Source organism: Dicentrarchus labrax, unplaced genomic scaffold, assembly GCF_905237075.1.
Source record: "Dicentrarchus labrax unplaced genomic scaffold, dlabrax2021, whole genome shotgun sequence".
NCBI lineage: Eukaryota > Metazoa > Chordata > Actinopteri > Moronidae > Dicentrarchus > Dicentrarchus labrax.
Window position 1 is genome coordinate 9380393 of NW_026136708.1, and position 21431 is coordinate 9401823.

Here is a 21431-nt window from a genome sequence, read left to right on the forward strand (position 1 = left end):
TTTATGGTGGAAAACAAAACTAGTCTTTTAGCCGTTTTTCACCTCTGTCACACGCAGAGTTTAGATACTGTAGGTTGGTCAGTGAGGTTTTTCAGTGGCATGTTTGCTCCACAATAATCTGGCTATAACTGGCAATTATTTGGAGCTAAATTATACATCTCACGGTAGTATTGGTATGTTGTGGAGGGCATTGTTTCATTTGTAACATATTTGCAGTCAACATGGCGTCCATAGTTCTTCCCTGGCCAAACACTTATCACCCTTCTCACACTTTGTTGTGATTGTTCACAATGTACAGTAAGATTTATTATGTTTGATGTAGTTTTTGTAACATTATTTTTAGTGTACTCGAATCCTGTGCAACACTTACAGCCATGAACAATTGTATTTAAGCTATACAGTGCCTTGACATTACAAAGCCAAGTCAGACAACTGAAAATATGTTCTTACTTTTAAATGTTTTATGAATTCTCTCTTAGTCTTAACTGTTGGTTTCTGTGCTTAGTCTTACATGGGTGCATGTTTATTATCCTCTTAAAGTTTGGGCTTAATTTGTATTTCATTATGTTTTTATTTATAACATTATATTATGTTTTAGTTTTTTAGTTAATGGAATACTGTGACATTTTGAATTTTGGGCTGTTATGTTGTTTTGTCATTTTGAATTTTGGGCTGTTATGTTGTTTTGTCTTCAAGCGTGTGTTACAGTATGAGTGAAAGTCAAACTGTGGGACGGGACACTGACATTGTGGACATTATTCAGATTGATGATGTTCAGATAATGCTACCCATTCCCCATTAAAACAGGGAATGCAAACAGTCACTTAGAAACTGGTTGGGAAGATAAGGGAGAAAACAAATGTCTCATTATGTAACAGGTTCTTGATGAACAATGAAAACTTAACAGTATGTAGGTCCCGCTCTACCATATATTTAACATACCATGGTTTTCAGTAGATGTTTGCAGTGACCGTAGATGGAGAAAGAGAGTGATTGTAATTCCATTTAGTGCCTTCTGTAAAGAAGTAGTTTAACATTTTGGGATTTAGTTCGGACTATTTATTCGTTTTTTTGCTAAGAGTTAGATGGTAAGATTGATACCGATCTTATGTATGTACGCTAAATATGAAGCATCTGCCGGCAGAAGGTTAAATTAGCTTAGCATAAAGACTGGGGGGACATTAAGAAGCTTTAGAGATGCGGGTGGTCCGATTTTGTTACCTTTGGATAGAGGCTAGCCTTTTCCCCTTGTTTCCAGTCTTTATGCCAAGCTAACCAGCTGCTGGCTGTAGCTTAATTTTTAACTCTCAGAAAGAAAGCAGATAAGCCAGCGTAATTCCCAAAGTGTCAAACTATGCCTTTAAGACCAACAATCTTGGCTATTGCTTATGCTCCCCGATGTGCACTTATGGTTGTTTGTTAGTAGGTATAATATTGTTCTGGTTTTGCCGGCTTGTGTATTTATTTGGATTGTTCCTTTATAAAAGTGTGTATTTGGTGAACAAAAAAAATCCTGCCTACATGTGTGATTTCTGTTAAATTCTGGTATATTTAAGGGTCTATCTATCTATCTATCTATCTATCTATCTATCTATCTATCTATCTATCTATATCTATATCTGTCAAATGTCAAGGAAATCAAAGCAATCAATATTAAAACTTGTAGGAAAATGGTTTGAACAGACATCATATGATATCTGCAGACAGGGAACCGACACAGCCCAGAGCTCATATTTCATCCGTGTGGACACAACCTCTCGTCCAAACCTGAGAAGCCTGCAGTGACCCCATGCTGCTGGTGTTCCTTGGCCACATTAATTGTTTGCATGGGGGCCATTTGCCATTCAAATCACACCTGTCCACAACAGCAGCAGCATCCGGAGCTGGTGGGAAAGACAGGACATGATTCAGGAGCAGAGAAGTTGTGAAACACAGCAGAGATTAGATTTTGTTTTTTTCATGGGTCGTTGAAGGGAAAGTGAAGCCTTTCAGGTCTTTTTGAACATGAAGCTATGACTAATTTCAAAAGAAGTTTACATTTTCCTGTTGTTGTTTTTTTGGCTTGTCTCGAAATGTACACAATATTCATTGTATTCGGTGTGACACACACGTGATACACATGATATAAGCTTTGTTATGCTTGAGCCTCACAGCAAAGGATCTTTTATTCTTTTAGTTTATTTACTTCCCCTACTTTAGGTCCCTCGTGTGAAAACTGGGTTGTCATAGAGCCGAATTTCACCAGTTTGACAGGAGATGTGTTCACGTAGGAGGACCAGTGAGTTCATTTAGTCTGAGAAAAAGTTATAACCTCCTTTATGTAACACAGTATAACACAGCCTGTGTGGAACTGTGGCGCACCCTGCTGTCTCTTTACTGACACTGCAGTTGTCTCAAGAAGACAAAAACAAATATGTCGCATTAAGACCGGGGTTTAATTTAAACTTTTAAATATTTGTTTGGGAAATTTAGTTATTTGTATTCATTGAAGTTGGGTTTTTAGTTGTGCATTTTATTAGAGTAACAGCTTAATTTTAAAGATGTATATTTAAATTAAATTGCCAAATAATAGCATTTTTCATGTTATTAGTACTAACCATGGGGTGTTTGTCCTCGTACCAACAGCAGATGGCAGCAGAGGCTCATTTCATAGCCGAGGTACGTTTCTTTTTCCGGTTGGCACGAGTGTTTGTGTTTAAATGTGTAAATTATTACCGCTGCTTGGTCGTCACGTGTCCCTTATAAAACTTACTTGTATTGTCAATAACACGGCGTCAGGCTTTGAGATGCAGCCACAAACCTGTATTTTGTTTTTCTGACGCCACGAACCAATGAGGAGCCGCGTTTCAGTCCCCACCTCCTGTCAACAGACGACAGGGACCAATGGGAGCAGAGGAGGGGGCGGGAAGGAGGGGGAAACACCAGAGCCATGCATAAATAAAGTTTATCAGGGCAGCTTTGGCGTTGTGTTTGGGTCTGGAGATAACAATGTACTCCCTTTTTACACGTGGTGAAATGAGGTTATGTTTGAAGGCTATGCAATGCTTCCAGAGCGGAAACTGGACGGGGAATTACAAGATAAAACAGGGTCGTTGAGTTACATGTATATTTGCAGCAATACATCACGACTTACTCAATAAAATGCATGTACTTAAATAAATCATGCAGATTTGTGTGCAAAATGTGCACACCTTTTGTCTGAACGCTAGAGCCTGTGCGTGCTGAAGGGGGGGGGTAAGTTATGGGTTGGGTTGCGTCAATGCGCGGCTCTGGATGTTCAGTGAAGAGGTAAATAAGGTTTGACCTCGTAGTGGAGAGAGAGAGAGAGAGAGAGAGAGAGAGAGAGAGAGAGAGAGAGAGAGAGAGAGAGAGAGAGAGAGAGAGAGAGAGGGAGAGAGAGAGACAGACAGACAGACAGACACTAACTGGATTAAACGCTGCCAGCAGGAGCAGCAGCAGGAGGAGGACGACCAACAAACAACCTGCAACCCCCGCTGCCAGTTACCTGTGCCCCTGTGGTAAAGACGAGTTGTTATATCCTTCCTAAATAATAATAATAATAATAAAGAGTGGTTAGTTTGACTCGCCGTTGACCTCGTCTGACACAGTTGGAGACTACAGCTGCTGGTGAGTGTCTTTAACCAAACAAGAACTTGCATTAGCTAAAGTAGTGTTTTTTCCCCCCGTTTGGGTTTGGTTTATAACCCACTTCCCCTTGTTTCTGCCACCTCAATCTGAACGTGATAAATCCTCTGCAGCGTGCTGACGTGCGTGGCGTCCATGGCTGCTCGCTGCTTCTGCAAACTTCACTGACCTGTGCGGACGTAGCGGTCATTTATCCAAAGTAAACCCGTTCAATCTGCTCAACTTTTTCCTGTCTCAGTTGTTTATGAGCAGCTGTGGTGTTGGTTTAAATAATTGTTGGTAAACAACGTGTGGCACGCGTTTGTTATTGTGGAGTCTCGTGGCTACACGCCCACGAGGAAGTTAATAATCACAGATTTGCAGTGGGACACTCTCGATAGTTTGAGGGGTTTATGTTGCAGAAGTCTAATGAAGTGGAGCTCTAACTGCGCTAAAGGGGGTTTAAACTAGTTTATTTTGCTAAGTTATAGCACTAATGTGTCTTACTAGTGTAAACTAATGTATTACCTTCTGTGATAGTCAGTCGCAGCCATCTTGATATTTAGATTTAATTTTCCCCTGAAAACATGGTTAGTTTCAGGTGCTTATAAAGTGAATGCAAATAATGTTATGTACATTTACACAATCTTAAATCTTGTAGGGTGAGTGTGTTAAATAAATAGATTATTTTTCTTTTAAATTACAGTAATATACACTAATTACACTTATGTACATCTATCCTGCATGTGTAGTGTGAATGATTAAGTAGTTTAACATCTACACAGTCATGATAATACTGGCTGATTTAAGCTAATCACAGATGTGTGTTCATTTACATAGTTTGTCCATTAAAGAGCACTGACAAGTTTGTTCTTCAACTTTAAAAGGCTCAGTATAGACATCAAAAAGTTTGTTTATGTTATGTGATTGTTAAAAAAATCCATGACAGTAAAAAACAAATGTTGGCTGAGATATTGTATATATATTTAACTCTGTTGTACCGATACGACAAGACGAAGGAAAATAGAGGTTAACCTTTTAGACTGAGCAGTTTATTTTCCCACTTTTTTTTGTTCTTCTTTGTTATGTGTTTTTCTCTATGAAAGTGCTAACAGACAGCAATACATTTAATATAAATGAATCTGTCTACCTGTGACAGTATTATACTCACAGTTATTACTGCTTCATGTTATCGGATGCAATTATCATCAGAAATTATAGGAATAGTTTTGTTATTCATGCAAGGTTAATGGGTCAGACGGCCACCAACATACTGTATCCCTCTACCTTACGTATTACAATACTCTTTGTTGTTTTAGCACAGATTTTATCACAAGGACTGTTTTTAATTATTGGGAAATGTATTCAGATAGAACACAGACTCTCTTCTGTTTTATAGTCTTGAGGAAACATGGTTTTACTCACGTTTCCCTTGTTTGTGGTGGTGATTCTGCTGCTGTGGCGGATCACCACTGCACAGTAATGTGGGAAACATTTACCACTTTAGGCTCAGGATCAGTAATCAAAGGCAGTGATGGGAAGCTGCCGATAAGACGTGAGGTGTACTGAACGGCAATCACACGTAGACGCACTCAGGATGTGATGCCCGGCTATTTTCATAGCAGTGAGTCACCAGCTTGTGGAGGGACAGCAGTGGAGCCAGACAACAACTGAGGCTTAGGTGTGTGTGTGTGTGTGTGTGTGTGTGTGTGTGTGTGTGTGTGTGTGCGCGCGCGTATTCACCATACAATACCATGTATAATCCCAGTCGTTGTGCTTTCACAAATACCTTGTGGTGACCTCCCGCCCACTGGGCATCAAAACTGACCTTTCAGTCCTCTTCTCCTCTAATTCAGGATTTAGTATTTATATAGTGTCCTTTGTCTGATAGTTGACTCGTTTCAGTGCTGATGCAGAGGAAGAAAGCAGCTTGTGTACACCTGCTCAGGCAACACACTTACATTGACAAATGGGAAGTTGCTCAATACATGTGGCAATAAACAGTAACTTCTGCCCTGTACTATCAGCTATCTTGCAGAAATGCACACTGATTAAAGTATGTTTTAAATATGTTGTTATAGTCGTGAATGCAGCACAAGATTGAATACTGGCATTTGCTTTCTGTAGCTCTGTGTACAGCTTTGTGGTAGAAGGTTTCTTTACTTAAGTAACTTTCTATCTAAATTCCCAGCCTACTAGAGGATCTTGCAGGATCTTGCTTCTATGCTGAGTTACTGTGCTAGTTGTTGTGGCAATAAAGTGCAAAGAACAACCTTTCATTATGTTTCATTGATATGTTAAAACATGCCAATATCTGCAGCATATGAGCTAGTGGGAGCATGTAGAAGCAAAACTGAAGAGGCCCAAGAGTGGAGCCTCGGGGGACTCCTCATTTGTGTACCCTCAAATGTGTAATTACTGGTCAACACAAAATAGTCCCTGTTTTTCAGATAGGACAGGGACCAGTATAGCTCTGTGCCAGAGTCTGGCCCAATTTTCCAATCTGTCTAATAATGTTGTGGTCGACTAAGACAGAAACTTTTTCGAGTGTGACTTGACATCTACTGTCTGTGTTTAAGTGGATGTCATTCAAGACCTTAATAAGAGCCGTCATGGTGCTTCACACATATCACAATATAGCATGAGCATGCAGAAAGGCCTATTTCACGTTACAATTTGAATTATATACTTGACAAATTAAGGGAATCTTCATGCAGATTTCCTACCTGCATCCGTGCCTTCTAGAAGAATGCACGTTGTCCAAAATATGAAAAATATTGCTATAAGAATTGTGATTTGTGACACAACAAAATGAACAAACATAAGCATAATGTAAAACGATGGATGTTTTTCTATTGTCACAAGATATATATTGTCATGTTGCACAGCCCCATTGACTAGTTTGCAGGAGATGGAGTTAAAATCATTTTTGAAAAAGGATTTCATTGTGTCATGCTATTGGATTTGGTTTAAGAACTCACAGCTAACCTTAGTCGAAGCAATAGCATCAATAACATTTGTAATTTTAGAACTAAACTTATCTACAAGATCATTGACTGAGATCCAAGCAGTAGTGGGTGTGGAAGAGAAAGCCTGAATGAATAAATCACTTGTGTTTTCATTGATTTAAAAGAAAACAGTAATGATCGCAAAGAGCAACTCACCACAACCTTAGACATGTCAAGACCTTTGTAGATGATCAAGTCTCTGTCACATGTTGAGTCAGTCCATAGTTACACAGAAGACAACACCGTTCTTTAGTGCAGCTGTCCTGACAGCTGTCAACATGAATGTTAAAACAACAATAAGTTGCAGTCAGTGCAGATGATAGACAGCGGCTCAGCAAAGTCATCAGTTTGCGCAGTTTTTAGGTGGCCTGTAGATGTTTAAGAAGATGGACAATAAGAATTAAACTAAAGAGCAACATATTCAAATGAAGCACAGGTACATTATGTCTATTAAGACTATGTATGTCTTCCTGATCTGTGTCCTATATTTTCTCAGTCCTGTTTCAGGGAACCAACTTGCTCAGACATAAACTTATTTCACAAAGCTGCAGAGAAAGTGTGAGATGGGTTATTTGGCGATAACAGATATAAAACTGTCCTAGGGTGAATTAATGAAAAAAAAAAAAAAACACTTAACATAAATAAGACAATAATAAATACAAAGAGACAAATCAGTGCTTGTAATATTTCTAAATATTAAAAAAAAAACTTTTTTGTTTTGTTGTTTGGGGCTTTGGCTGCTGGTCCTTTTGTGTGACAAAGTATGCCAACCCCTGGTCTCCAGCAGTCCTAAAGGAGCACGGATGACCCACTTAACTGACTCAGTGTGTGTATGTGTGTCGCAGCACACTCACATATTGCTTCGACTCTTTCAGCAACGGCTTTTTCCATTGGCACGAATCCCAGCTGAACTGTGTTTAAGCACGTTGTTACACCCACAAAACAGCACCTGTAAGGCACCAACGAGCACGCTGAGTAAATCTGCAGATTGCAACAGTGAGGAATGCAGTGCTTGTTTAGATAAGACTCGGAGTCCAAGTTATACTCACAAGCATTATCAGCATCAGTGTATTGTATCTACTATTTGAGTAGTTGAGTTTAAGATACACCAGATTGATTCTTGGAAAGAAATGGTGTAATATTTTGAGATCTGCCTTTTAATAGAAAACAATCTCGCAGTCCTATCAGTTGCAGTTAAATGAGGAGAGGAAAAGAGTGACGGCAAACCTTGTACATGAACCAAACATGTGCAGCCACATTTGCTCACGCACAGAAATAGCTGGAAGAGGCAACAGCCAGCAACTCTCCCAACTCCTCCCTCCTAGTTTCCAGTGACATTTTCAGATCCAGTTCTGGACCACATACACATATCTTCGCAGCGTACATGCATGCACGGTATTCCCTCCCTTCCTTACTACTGTGTGCGGTGCTCACACAGATATTGCAAGTCATAAGTATTTTTAGACAAAGTATTAAAGTCATCTGAAGATGTAACAGCTGTGCGTGTTTGTGAGCGTGCGTGTCTCTGTTTGGTCTGAATGTGTGTTGACGACGGGGTTATTTCTATTTCCATTTGCCTCCTTGTCCCTCTGTATGTCTTTGTCTCTGTTCCTCTCATCTTTACTGACAAGTTCATGTTACACATTTAGATATTTGACCTCCTTATTTTGTCGGTGAACACTATGTACCTCTCTGTGCTACCAGGACTACTCTGTATGGAATGAGATATAGCATAACGACAATATTCACCCTACATTTCTCTGTATTCGTCTGTTTTGTCTCATTTTATGTCCTTCTCTCTGTCTCTAGTCCATCATGGCAGGCGATATGATGTTACTGATGCGAGGCTTGGCCAAGTTGAGCCAGGCGGTTGTAGAGACTCAGAACAGCACCCTGCGCAGTGGAATGGGTAAGTTTGAAATTCATATTTAGTTCCTAAATTGGTTAAAAAAATATTCTGTGTCCCCTCTGTAGTTAGTTTTTTGACATTAGTACAAGTTTCAGCATTTTAGATACCCTTAAACTTTTGCTGACCTGCTCACTAGCTCATATGTTAGGCTAGCTTGCAATCAGCTTACAAATTGATGGAAAAGTAAAAATAATCTATATTTATTCAAACAAAAGGTTTTAATTTAAAAAAGGTTAGCATTATGTGAAAACTAGGGCTTTTCACTACATGATTATTGTTGCCAAAAGAATTCACAACAATAATATTATATTATTTAGAAATTTAGAAAACCCAAATTCATTTAATCAAATCCTGGTAGATACAGACATTTATTTTGGGCAATAACATTAATAATTTTACTCTATGGTCAGTTTATTGTGTACAGAAGAGATTATTAAAGATAATAATATGTTTTGTTCTTTATAACTCAGGAGTCCAAGGAGTTGGTGCTGCAGTCCAAAGTGTCCAATCGGCTGCTGAGCAAGGCCTCTCTGCCGCTATGATGAAAGTGCAGGTATGTGTGTAAATACTACTGTGCAAAATGGCAGCATAGTTTGAAAAGAACTGTATATTACATTTAATGGCAATATCATGTTATGTGTGTCTGTCCAGGAGCTGTCTGGCCAGCAGCAGACCTCTTCATCAGAGTCAGAATTTGATTTCCCTCAGGATGACAGTGCATTCGCGGCTTCAGAGTTCAAGGAGGATGGCGTGGACTATACAGTGGATCACACAGGAAGTACTGGTGATGCAGAAGCCCAGCACGGTGCAGCAGCAGGAGCGAGTGGGAAACAGTCGTTGTTTGAGGGATACAAAGATCCCAGCAAACAGTTTAGTGGACACACCAGATCTTACCACCAAGATGCAAGGTATTAATAGTCTCTTACTCAATTGAAATTGACAGTATACAAGTTTATGCTGCTGTTTGGAGGATAAAGGTAATCACTTTTGCTTTGGGTGTGCCAGACATTATGCTGGACATCATCAGCTCTACAACCACAGCCTGAACAGGCAGTTGTGGGGACAGCTATACTGTCAGAATCAGATCAGTCAGCTCAGGAGCTACCATCAGGACCCGTCCACAGTTGGAGGGCTGACGGCTGAAGACATCGAGAAAGCAAGACAGAGCAAGAGGGATGAGAACAAACCCCACAAACAGATGGTAATTCCTGTTCGGCCCCTGTTCTTAAACACAAACACACATAGACACGATGTAAATGTGTACTTCTCCATACACATTTTGAGATTTTAATAGAAAGGAATTTTTACTGTCTTCTTCAGTTGAGTGAGAGAGCCAGAGAGAGGAAAGTGCCAGTGACTCGGCTTAGCAGACTGGCCAACTTTGGAGGTATAGTAATAAAACTCTTTACTACTCTGTCTGAATCTTGGTTGATTTCATTGTGTGACTGTATCTGTAGGTATGTGTCTGTGTGCAAGCCTGCAAGAACACCTCTTCCAGTTTAGTGTGTGAATTTTACTGACTGTGCGGTTTCTCAACAAGAATCCGTAAAATAAAGTATTTAGGCATCCTAACCCTCATTCTTGTGAAGTGATGAGTCTTAATCAGTCCCTCCAGGAAGTTGCGATGTTGCAATCGCAACAGTTAACGGAAATTCAGCCAATCTATGTGTATTATGTGCAACCTTCCAACCATTATAGTTTCCTGCAAAAATCTATCTATCTGAGTATTTTTTGCAGTTTTCTGTTTCTAACAAAATTTGATTGCAAAAAAATGCCTAAAAACATCGCAATTTTGCTGTTGCAGTTCTTTTAGAAAAACTGTTGTGAAATCATTTTAGGCCACAACAAATCCTGGTGGGACTGCTTAATGGAAAATCTAACATTATGTGGTTTCTCTTTGGTTAGTCGCAAAGTTTGAAAAAAAATAGGTGTGAAATTGAGTTGTGACTTTCTGGTAACTTAACCTTGTAATCGTAAATCTAACTGTACTACAGCCCTCAATCAGCTGGGGTCAATGGGGTCAGTGCAGTCGGTGTTGTTATGTCATTGCATGACCTTCTTAATGTCTATACAGTGATTAATGACAAGATAACACCACTGAACATATATACAGACTTAAATGCGAGAGTTAAAAGGTAGTAGGAGAAAACACACAGTAATAGAGCTAACAAGATCCTGGTCTTGCTCTTAAACAAACACTTCAAGAAACCTTATTAATGGACCTGTGTTCCTGTCCAGATATTATATTTGATAGCAGCACCTGAGACATTGTTGTAATTAAATCTGTGTGAGTTTGCACTGCATATTGTTGTGTGTTAGTTAATCTTATGTTTGACCATGTTGGCTGCTCTCTCATATTTAAACACACAAATTACTGCCAATCTGATGTAAAAGTAAATCTAAAAAGCAAAGTGAGAGAAAAATAAATAGTTAAAATATACAACAAAACTCCAAAAGCCAATAACTGTAGCAGTAAAAACATTGATGAAAAGTTGTAATGGATTTTTTTTCTAATTGGTATTCTTATTTGTATATCAACAAGAATTGAACTATATTGAACGCAAGTTTGACATGTTCTAGTCTCAAAAAATAATATCTAGACAGGATGTTTTTCAGTGATATTCAAAGATTAATTTGTTAACTCAAGCGGAGTGAAACAAAACAACAAGATTGAGAAGTAGTTCAACGTGACAGATCAGAGCTCGTAGATCAGCAGCTTGTAGCTTCACTTGAGACGGATGATAGATAAGTTAACAGGTGGCATAAAGTTGGACGGAGAAGCTGAAAGCACAGAGTGTGAGGGAGAACATAGACTGTACAAAACTGAACCCAGAACTCAGTCTCAGATGAGTCAGAACGGACTGCCAACACAAATATATGCAGCAGAATTTAGCCGCAGCTCATACCAAACAAATGGGACTTACACAGGCTGCAGTGAGACTTAAAAGGTGGAGCTGAGTTGAGTCAGCATGTTGACAGTGGTAACATTTAGAAGGTGTTGGGAGAAGGGGAGGGGGTGAAGGAATGTGTCCTCGTCCTGTCCTTCACTCTGCTGCAACTTTTGTTGACAAAGTTATACAGGTTTTATTCACAGCTACGAATAGAGATAAAGAATGAGGACAGGCTGAATTTAAATGTGATTTATAGTTTCATAAATCTGTTGGCATGTTTCCTGGCAACAGACATTTTTTTGTATCCTTGCCCGGACGTCTCCCCTTGACGTTGCCATGCATATCACTATGGTGAAAGGTTTTGCTGAAGCTTGTGAGGAAACAGGACTATATATTTGAGTATTTCCTGGTGCAAATGAAAGAACAGGAATCGTCTTTTTAAAGCCCGTAAGCAGTCGTTCAGCAGTCTGCCTGTAAACGCATGGCTGTCTCAAATGATTGACGGACGCTTGTGTTTGGTCTGTGAAACAGTCTGTCACTCAGTGATGCTGCAGGAACTGCTGATCTCTGTTTGGCTGCACACATTGAGATCATACAGATATATACGCACAATGGCAAGAAGTTGGCACATCTGCTGTCTAAGTGTATTCTTGTGTTCAAGTTCGAATTTACTGCTGTGCATTTTAAATCCCTGCTAAAGCAGGAAGACAAAAATAGTGACGACTGAGTACGTTGGGAGGGAAAGAGTAAGACAACACTGTATCAGCTTACACAAGGTAACATATGCTGTACAGAGTTCAACATGTTTTCTGTCAAAGTGTGATGCACATCCTCCTTCCCTCTGGTCCAATCTGTCTCCAACAATAGAGGCGATGACAGGTTTTTTGACCAATAAGAAATGCTCAGTCAACTTGTATACAAGACACTGAAGCGCACTGTGCCCTAATTTGTCTGTCTACCGTTGGATCTCGCTTCAGGGGCCGCTGACTAACTGATTATGTAATGATGAGTTATGTAAGCAAGAGACCAGGCTCGGAGCAACGCTCTCACAAACAGCCCCTAACTCGTTCAGCCTCGCTTTTTCTCTTAATTATCTGCTAAAATTTAGGATTAAGTATTTCAACAGCTTAACTGTTAATATGATGAGATTGATATAAGTTTAATTCGCGCTGTTTGGTTGGCAGAAGTGCAGCTGTTGCAGTTCTGTCATTGAATGCTGCTGAGCTGATCAAGGTGCTTATCTGCACATGTTTTATTTGTCTCATATATTCTGTTGAATATGTTATATTTATGGGAAAACAGAAGGCAACAGATTGCTTCATACGGTCTTAAGTTTATTTATAGACAGAGACATCACTGAGCACTGGTGAAATATTCTGACAGGTTGATGGTGGCTGTGCCATTAAAACAGCTGACTGTCAATACAGTGATTGACACACTAAAAGGATGTCTTTACAGTGTCACTACATGACTGTGCTTTTGTGTGTGTGTGTGTGTGTGTGTGTGTGTGTGTGTGTGTGTGTGTGTGTGTGTGTGTGTGTGTGTGTGTACCAACTTTCAGTTTGTGACGCACTTTACGTATTATAACTCATTTTACAACTGTTTATGCTACATTAGTGTTTGTTTGTGTATTAAGCCATCCCACATTCATGAGTGTGTTGTTGGTGTGCTGTCTGTGTGTTTCCAACAGGTCTAGCTGTAGGTTTGGGTTTTGGAGCGCTGGCAGAGGTTGCCAAGAAGACCATGAGACACAATGGTGCGACAGGTAACGCATTTGCTTACACAATATCTAGAGTTAGCCGTCTTGCCAAACAGCTGAGTTATACATGTAAACAGCTATGTTTGCTTTTGCATTATTATTCAGATATTTTTATGATAATCAGATATTCAATTTTTGTGTGAGATGATTAAATATTCAAGTCTACTAGCAGATATATTTCCTTACTGCAGTTTTACCACCACTGATATCACAGCTGCTTCTTTCTGAATGCATAGTACTATGGATTTGTCCGTACAGGTAAAATACAGGTTATAAGAAGTAATTATTATGGTCGTGTCTGAGAGTTTTGTACCTGTAAGGGCAGGTATGTTTATCTTTGTCTCATGGTAAGAACATACGCAGATTTTGAAACTGTGTTCCTATTGAATAGCGCCACTGAAAAAGCTAACATCATGTTCCAGAACCTATCCTTTATGCATGTTGCTACATGCTACACACTTTTTTGTATGCCAACAGAGCACAGTTAGGCCGCCTCCCTCATCAACCTCCAACTTACTGTAAACAGATCTTCCTGCTCTGCACCGTGAGCCTGCTAATCCTAAAACAGAGCTAAGCTGAAACAGCATACAGACTTAAATCTGAGGCACTTGTGCGTCTGTTTGTGGGTGTTTCTGTGTGTCTGTGTGTGTCTGTGTGTGTGTCTGTCTGTGTGTGTGTGTGTGTGTGTGTGTGTGTGCGCGGTAATCCCAGCAGAGACATTCTGAACGCACTCATAGGTGAGTGTGTGTTAAATCTCTTTTAAAGCCTCTGAATGCAGCTTCAGACACACTAAAACACCCTACCTGATGACCTACTGACACATATACACACAGACACACACATCTGCTGGGGTTTGTACTCAAACACATGCACATATTGTATATAAATCTCAACCTTTAAACTATTGCTATTGATAACTTCACTTGTATATTAAACAAAAACATGTGGTGTAGTTGATTAACACATGCATACATAAAACCTTGGCTCTTAAGTTTGACTTTAGTGTTGACACACTAGACATTGCATGTAACGGGAACCATTTGTCTATGAACCCAATCCTCTCTGTTTTGTGTGTCTGCAGGTGACAGTAAGAAAGGCGTTTTGGACTCTAGCCCCTTCCTGTCTGAGGCCAACGCTGAACGCATCGTCAGAACTCTGTGTAAAGTCAGAGGAGCTGCATTAAAACTGGGACAGATGCTCAGCATTCAAGGTGTGCGACAAACACACACATACATTCACAAATTGAGATGTAGACAGGGTGAGATGGGGGGGGTATAAATAAAAAGAGGCATGAGAGTAACCATGAATAGAAATTAAAGTGAGAAAAGATGTGTGGAAGAATGGATAAAGAATAAAATGATGATTCACTGAGGTATGGTTTGACTATCCTAATGTGATGCTCACATTTCCATCAAGAAAGCTGATGAGTCCTTTGCTTTTGATATTGTGCATTGTGCAAATACAAACTATCTGATGAGAGAACTCACTACAAAACACACATTTATTTTATTGTTTCCACCAGCAATGGATACTGCACCATCTATATTTAGGATGTATAGTATTCCTGTGCCTTTTTTTCCCCCTTTAATTATACAGCTCAATAAACCCTGGATCACAGGCAATTATCAGCAAAGAAAGTTGTCACAGAGATCTGATTGTTGTTGATCAGTGGCAGCCAAGAGTTAAGTTAGGTCAACTTTTCTCTGCCAGCCCGCTGCAGTCATTTACCAGTGGATTGACAGATAAAGTGTAGTTTTGGTGAGCTGTTGATGGTTTTCTATACGCTCCGTTAGAGACTGAGAATTGACCTGCATGTTTGTGTCTGCACACAGACACAAACATGCAGGTAGCAGCAGCTGAGAATAAGTTAGAATGTAAGTCAGTGCTTGTTTGTGTTTTGCACACATGCGCCAGACAAAGCTAAAAAGTGGAAGGCCTGCAGCGGTAAACATCCTGGCACAGAGCTAGTGCAGTCGGGTCAGGTAACGGCAGTAAACACATGATTCATTTTGTTTATCTCAGTTTCCCTTGCAATCTGACCTTGGCTGTGACCCTTGTCCTTTGGCATTCATATACTGAGCTCAGAACATGTTAGAGTAAACTTTACATGGGCAGTACAGTGTAGTAAATCTAATGAACCACAGACACAGGAGGAGAGAAAAGGACAGTGGCTGCCTGGTGTTTGCTAAACAAGTTTCAGCACAGTCGATTGACCTTGTGTGCCTGTGTGTGTGCGGTTATTTGCAGAACTGGTGTAGCTTTACTTCATCTCTAAGCTGGTGACAAGTTGATTCTTAAATCATGGACAGAAAAGTTTCAGTAGTCTTCTGTAGCTGGAAACACACACACACACACGTCACTGCTCTTCCCACAGAGAATTAAAGAGGTTGAATATGATTTATAGTCTTATAGAAGTCTTATAGAATTATACTCAACAGAGACCAGTGAAATATGACTGGACTCTGGAGGATAAGAATCACTAAAGTGGCCCACTGCTGACATTTATCTGCCACGGCAGGAATGCAGCTGTGGCAGGATGATTGTGTGTCCAACCATTGTACCCTTTACCACCGGCCCAAAATAATGTTAACCTTGAGGGGTCTGAGCTATTTTAGTTTACTTTAGCTTGTCATGGTGATTCCTCATGTCGTCAACAATGTCAGCCAATGTCATCTTTGTAGATGCCAAGTAGTGTTAGGTTGGCACTGTATTAAAGTGGTGTGTTTCTCTATTTCAGATGATGCATTCATTAACCCTGAACTCGCCAAGGTCTTTGAGCGCGTTAGACAGAGTGCTGACTTCATGCCAATCAAACAAATGACAGTAAGCATCTTTTCTTTTTTGCATTAACTGATAACTATAATTGGGTAAGTGATTATAAGAATATCAGTCATACCTCTTCACTTTTGAAGAAAAAACGTGGACGTTTTACTAAATATGGACAACTTTTAAAGACAATAAATGAAGTTGAATGTAACTGTTTGTGTCTGTCTGTAGAAAGCATTGAACAGTGACTTGGGTCCTAACTGGAGAGACAAACTGGAGTCGTTCGAGGACCGTCCATTTGCGGCTGCGTCCATCGGCCAGGTTCACCTGGCGAGGATGAAGGATGGCAGGGAGGTGGCCATGAAAATACAGGTAGGCTGTGAACATGTGTGTGTATACAGTGCATTCTCATGTTATTAAGATAAACACTGTAATGTGAGTGCGTCTCACGTGTGTTTGTCCTCTCTGTTTCTCACAAACATGCGTTTATAGAGAAACCACACAGAATCTGCTCTGTTTGTAGATCAGATCTCTTTTAAAAAGTGTAAAAATCAGCTGCTTACTAAGAAACAAGTTATTTTATGCTTTTACAATATTTACAGACTATCTGTCTGCCATCTTAATTGTTTAAAATAAATGCCTTTAGGACTTACATAGGATTTGCCAGAAATAATTAAACATTATATATAATAATAGCATTCCCAGTTAAAGCTATAGTTACATTATACTATAAAGATATGTTTAAAATAAATAATCATACAGATACATAATACAACGGCATTACAGTATTTGAAAGTAAATTTAATTTTTTTATTTCTTTTTGTCCTTCATTTTATGATTAAATTACATTTTTAAAAAGTTGTAATTGTCTTCGTGTGTTTGTTTCTCTCCAGTACCCTGGTGTGGCTCAGAGTATCAACAGTGACGTCAACAACTTGATGACGGTGTTGAAAATGAGCAATGCCCTACCTGAAGGTAGAAATTCTGTCATATACAAACAAACACACGTGTGCTCACATTCTAATTAAAATAATGGCTATGTGTGTCCATATGTTAATATGACTAAATATCCAATTGGGAATTGGGTAGCTAACAGGGTAAACTCAGGGAAAACTCAGATAAACTCAAATATATGTTCTTTCCCCAAACCATGTGACAAGAGTGATGAAGAATGTGTAACAGTCCATAAATTCTTCAAAGTATCGCTTTAATTAGCCTTTCTGCAGCTGGTTGATGCCCAGATTTATTATCTACAATACCTCCATAAGGACATCTATGTAGGCAGCTATAGCCTGAAAACTCCTCATCTGAACACACACACACACACACACGCACACACACGCACACACACACACACACACACGCACGACACACAACTTAATTCAACTTCACTGTCCTTGCTTCTCCATCTGCTCCTGTTACTGACTCTTTATTGCCATGTGAATTCTTCTTGTTGTTGTTGTTGTTGTTTTACATTGTCTCCCTTTTTCTTGCTGTCTTTATCTCTCTTTAGGTCTGTTTCCAGAGCACCTGATAGACGTGATGAGAAGAGAGCTAGCACTGGAGTGCGATTATGTTAGAGAAGCCCAGTGTGCAAAGAAGTTCAAGTGAGTCTTATGTAGCATATCTAGAAAGTCAGCTCTTTACAAGATGTCTCTTCCCATTGCATTGACTGTTTATTATGTTTTAAAATAGAAAAGCCAAGACAACTGCCAGCCAACTATAAATAGATTTAATATTAAATACAGATGACCTATCTACTTAACCTGGATTTATCAGGGTTTGTACAAAGTCTTTAAAGTTTGTAAAATGCAGAATTTTGTTTCATTTACACTATCTCTAATGTAAACCAAAAATCTTTTGATATTTGAAATTAAACAAATCTGTCGTCATATTTGTTTGTCTCCCAGAGTTTTCACTTATCATTTATAGCTTGATTAGTCCTCAGTTACTTATTCTCTAAAAATAGCAAGCATTAAATTGTAATAGTTCAAACAAACAATCAAAGTTTGGTTAAGGTACCTTGAAAGTGCTTGAATTTTACTATTAAAAAGCTGTGCAAACCCTGATTTATGTGTCATTGTATCTATTAATCTGTCTGACTCAGGGAGCTATTGAAGGACCATCCGTTCTTCTATGTGCCAGAGGTGATTAAGGAGCTGAGCGGTAGCCATGTCCTAACCACAGAGCTTGTCCCTGGGTTTCCCCTGGACCAGGCTGAGAGCCTCACACAGGAGCTGAAGAACGAGGTACAGCTGACAGACCAGACAGATGAAGAGATCGACAGATATTTAACTGACTAATGGATGCATTCATCTGGGATTGAGCGCATTAGTTAATGTGTTCAGATACAGAGAACTAGTTTCTTTCTGATGAATAAATACATAGATAGATGAATGGTGGGAGGAACTCTCTTAAGACACACAAAAATGAACATTCATTGTTGACATGAACAACAATAAAAATTCTATTTGTTTGTTCCTGCTTCAGATCTGCCAGAACATCTTGATGTTGTGCCTCAGGGAGCTGTTTGAGTTCAGATACATGCAGACTGACCCCAACTGGTCCAACTTCTTCTATGATCCACAGACACACAGGGTGAATACTGATGTTACTGTTACTTCTACTACTACTACTACTACTCATGATAATAATGATAAATGGTATTGACTGAGATTTCAAAGTAATGAAAGTGATAAGTCATCATTGATGGTGTCTCTCTAGGTGGCGCTGTTGGACTTTGGAGCCACGAGAGGATTCGATCAGAGTTTCACAGACGTCTACATAGAGGTAAGATTCTTAACTTTCGTCACTATACACTGAGAGTGGATTATGTTAATGTAATTTACAGTTATACAGATAATTTTGGCATGCATAAGATATTAAAACATATCTCCGAGATGGAGAGAAAGACACTGAGGCTATGGTGCTCATAACGTTGTTTGTGACTGTAGATAATCCGTTCGGCTGCCGAGGGCGACAGAGAGGGAGTTCTGAAGAAATCTATTGACATGAAATTTCTGACTGGTTATGAGTCCAAGGTAAATATCTCTTAATCTGACTGTCTACTCTACATGATTAAACCATAGCTATACATTTTCCCATTGATACAGCCAATAGAAATGGGATGTAGTAGTGACAGAAACCCAGAGCAAATACATCAAGGGTTGTCGTAAAAGCAACATAAGAAGTTGTTTTGATAAATCAAGATCCAAATTTCACTTAAAAGCTCAGCCGTCTGTGCCTCAAGTTGACCTGGTTTTGCTACACAAGTAAAAATATGTCAGAACCAATCTGAGAAAATGAGTTTCTGCAGCAGATGTTGCTCTTTAATTTATAAAAGTGACCTATTTTACTGAACCTGATGATCATTAGCTGACACTAAACATGCAGCATGTTTTTCCCTCTGTGTCCAGGCGATGATAAATGCCCACGTGGATGCAGTGATGATCCTTGGTGAAGCCTTCGCCTCCATGGAGACTTTCGAATTTGGCTCCCAGTCCACCACCCAGAGAATCCACAACCTCATCCCTGTGATGCTCAAACACCGGCTGACCCCGCCTCCCGAGGAGACGTACTCGCTTCACCGCAAGATGGGCGGCTCCTTCCTTATCTGCTCCCGACTGAATGCGAAGCTGCAGTGTAAGGACATGTTCCAAATAGCGTATGATAAGTATTGGGAAGGCCGCACACCGCCCTCCCACTAAGCCACAAACCAATCCCCAAGTGTCAGGCGATTTGATGGACAGATCCTGGGGCCAACGGCAAAGTGCAAGTCAACAGTGTGAGGGTCAGGGCAGGAAGACGCAGGACTGCAGAGCTGAAGGCACCCGTCCTTAACTGGTCAGCGAGCACCAGCTTATTTTTCCCATTTTGGGCGACGCACTACGACGAGTTTTTGAAGGGGACTTGCGCATATTTACAACCACCATTTCATAGTTTGAAAGGGAGCAGCAATATTTCGAGTGCTTTAAGGCCACACTCTAAATTTGGCCCCGAGAGGACTGAGAAGAGGTGGTATGTGGATGGAAGGAGAGAAACTAACAACATTGTGTATTCAGGTGTAAAATGAATGTAAAAAAAAAAATTGGAATTGTATTTCTCCTCTGATGTTTTCAAGGTGATTCTTGCATTTTTTTTGTGTTGCTGTGTTTTGTTGAACTTTTGGGGGAAAAAATCACAACCAACTGTCCAGTTTGCCGTCTCCCAGAAATGCCAAGGGTGAATTGACTGTATTAAAGGAAGAAGACTGAACTCTTAACCCAAAGTCATGAAATAATGGGGTTAATACAGTATATGGGTAGAGTAAGTCACTGACCAGGACCAACATGTCTGGGTCACAAATATTTGTTTCTGTTGCTTTTCAAGGAAGTTGAATTAGATTTTCTGCTTGGATATGAATAATAAGGCTCGTTCTAAATATAGACAGCAAGATAATTGTAGCAGTTTTCATAAGAACAAGATTTGTTTTTTAGACAGATTGAGTGTTCAAGTCAAGATGTTGCCAAGCGAACAAGTCCAGTTGAATTTAGCCATTGGTAGAAAATGTGACAAACTGGAATTTGTCTGCATTTACACAGAAAAAGGTCTGACTTTTAACTCGTGTATGTGTGGTGTATTTTCTGTATCAGTGTAACCATCCAGATTATAGTGCTGTTTATAACTTTTATCTTTCTGTGGCGCAGAATGTTGATTCAGACAGTCTGTCTCAAGTGACCATTAACATGACATTCAGAATCTGTATGTGGTAATGAACCTGGGGGCTAAAGCATTATTTTACTCAGTTTGTATCTATAGAGCTTCTGCTGTACATTTTTATCTGTTATCTGATGATTTGTCTTCAAACGCTGTCCACATGGGTCAGATTTAGCTGAGTTCCAGTTGATTACTTACAATGATGTTAGCATTGTGGCTTCACCATTTCTTTCTTTTAGTACCAAAGCATGATATTTTTTTGGCTCTATTCAGCTGTTAGTAGGAGATTGTACGCACATATAGAAATGAAACCATATGGATCCATGTGGCTGACTGTAAGAAGATGAGGGCTGACAGAAAGACTTGCATCTTTACCGGGCCCGGGCTTAAGCATGAATGTTAATTAACTACCGAGATGGAAGAAGCTCATCCTGATATCGCACAAGCTCCAGCTCGTGGGCTCACCTTGCCTCCCACAAGTCTATAATCTCTCCACGTCTTCTCGGGTGTGAAATCCTCTGTCACCTGGCTCGTGAGCGGCTGTGAAAGTTCTCTCTACTCTGCTGTGTGAATGCGGTTATAGTGGTCTCTGGAGTGAAAAAAAAAACAAGGTGCCTATAGTTTCCAGTGGAAGGTTTTTAGCTAGAAATCCTGACTTTGTATTTCATATCAAGACTCAGTGGAAAGATGGTTTAAATTTTCTAATCGAAATGCGTTATTTACTGAAACTTGTGATAAAGATATTGTATGAAAAGAGTAAATGTTTGATCTATACTTGT

The 21431-nt window shown here is 39.7% G+C and overlaps 1 protein-coding gene across 3 annotated transcripts; it reads left to right on the forward strand.

Annotated features, from left to right (window-relative positions):
- The first annotated feature begins 3345 nt into the window (after positions 1–3345).
- coq8aa (coenzyme Q8A, genome duplicate a) lies at positions 3346–21431 on the forward strand. 3 transcript variants are annotated; one of them, XM_051408585.1, is made up of 17 exons: positions 3346–3627; positions 8442–8541; positions 9012–9094; positions 9193–9449; positions 9547–9742; positions 9862–9928; positions 13123–13188; positions 14273–14401; positions 15929–16014; positions 16189–16329; positions 16851–16932; positions 17471–17564; positions 18065–18206; positions 18448–18555; positions 18682–18747; positions 18912–18998; positions 19374–21431. In XM_051408585.1, the coding sequence occupies exons 2-17, from the start codon at positions 8448–8450 to the stop codon at positions 19662–19664; spliced, it is 1989 nt and encodes a 662-aa protein (XP_051264545.1). In that variant the 5' UTR covers positions 3346–3627; positions 8442–8447; the 3' UTR covers positions 19665–21431. The 3 variants fall into 3 exon arrangements, with proteins under 3 accessions (XP_051264545.1, XP_051264544.1, XP_051264543.1); XM_051408584.1 differs by having other exon boundaries at positions 3346–3518; positions 13123–13197; XM_051408583.1 differs by having other exon boundaries at positions 3347–3627; positions 13123–13197.

Coding starts and splice junctions, on each gene's coding strand:
- coq8aa (XM_051408584.1), top strand. CDS start 8,448: ATGGCAGGCGATATGATGTTACTGATGCGAGGCTTGGCCAAGTTGAGC. Junction 8,542..9,011: donor CACCCTGCGCAGTGGAATGG/GTAAGTTTGAAA, acceptor TTTATAACTCAG/GAGTCCAAGGAGTTGGTGCT. Junction 14,402..15,928: donor ACAGATGCTCAGCATTCAAG/GTGTGCGACAAA, acceptor TCTCTATTTCAG/ATGATGCATTCATTAACCCT.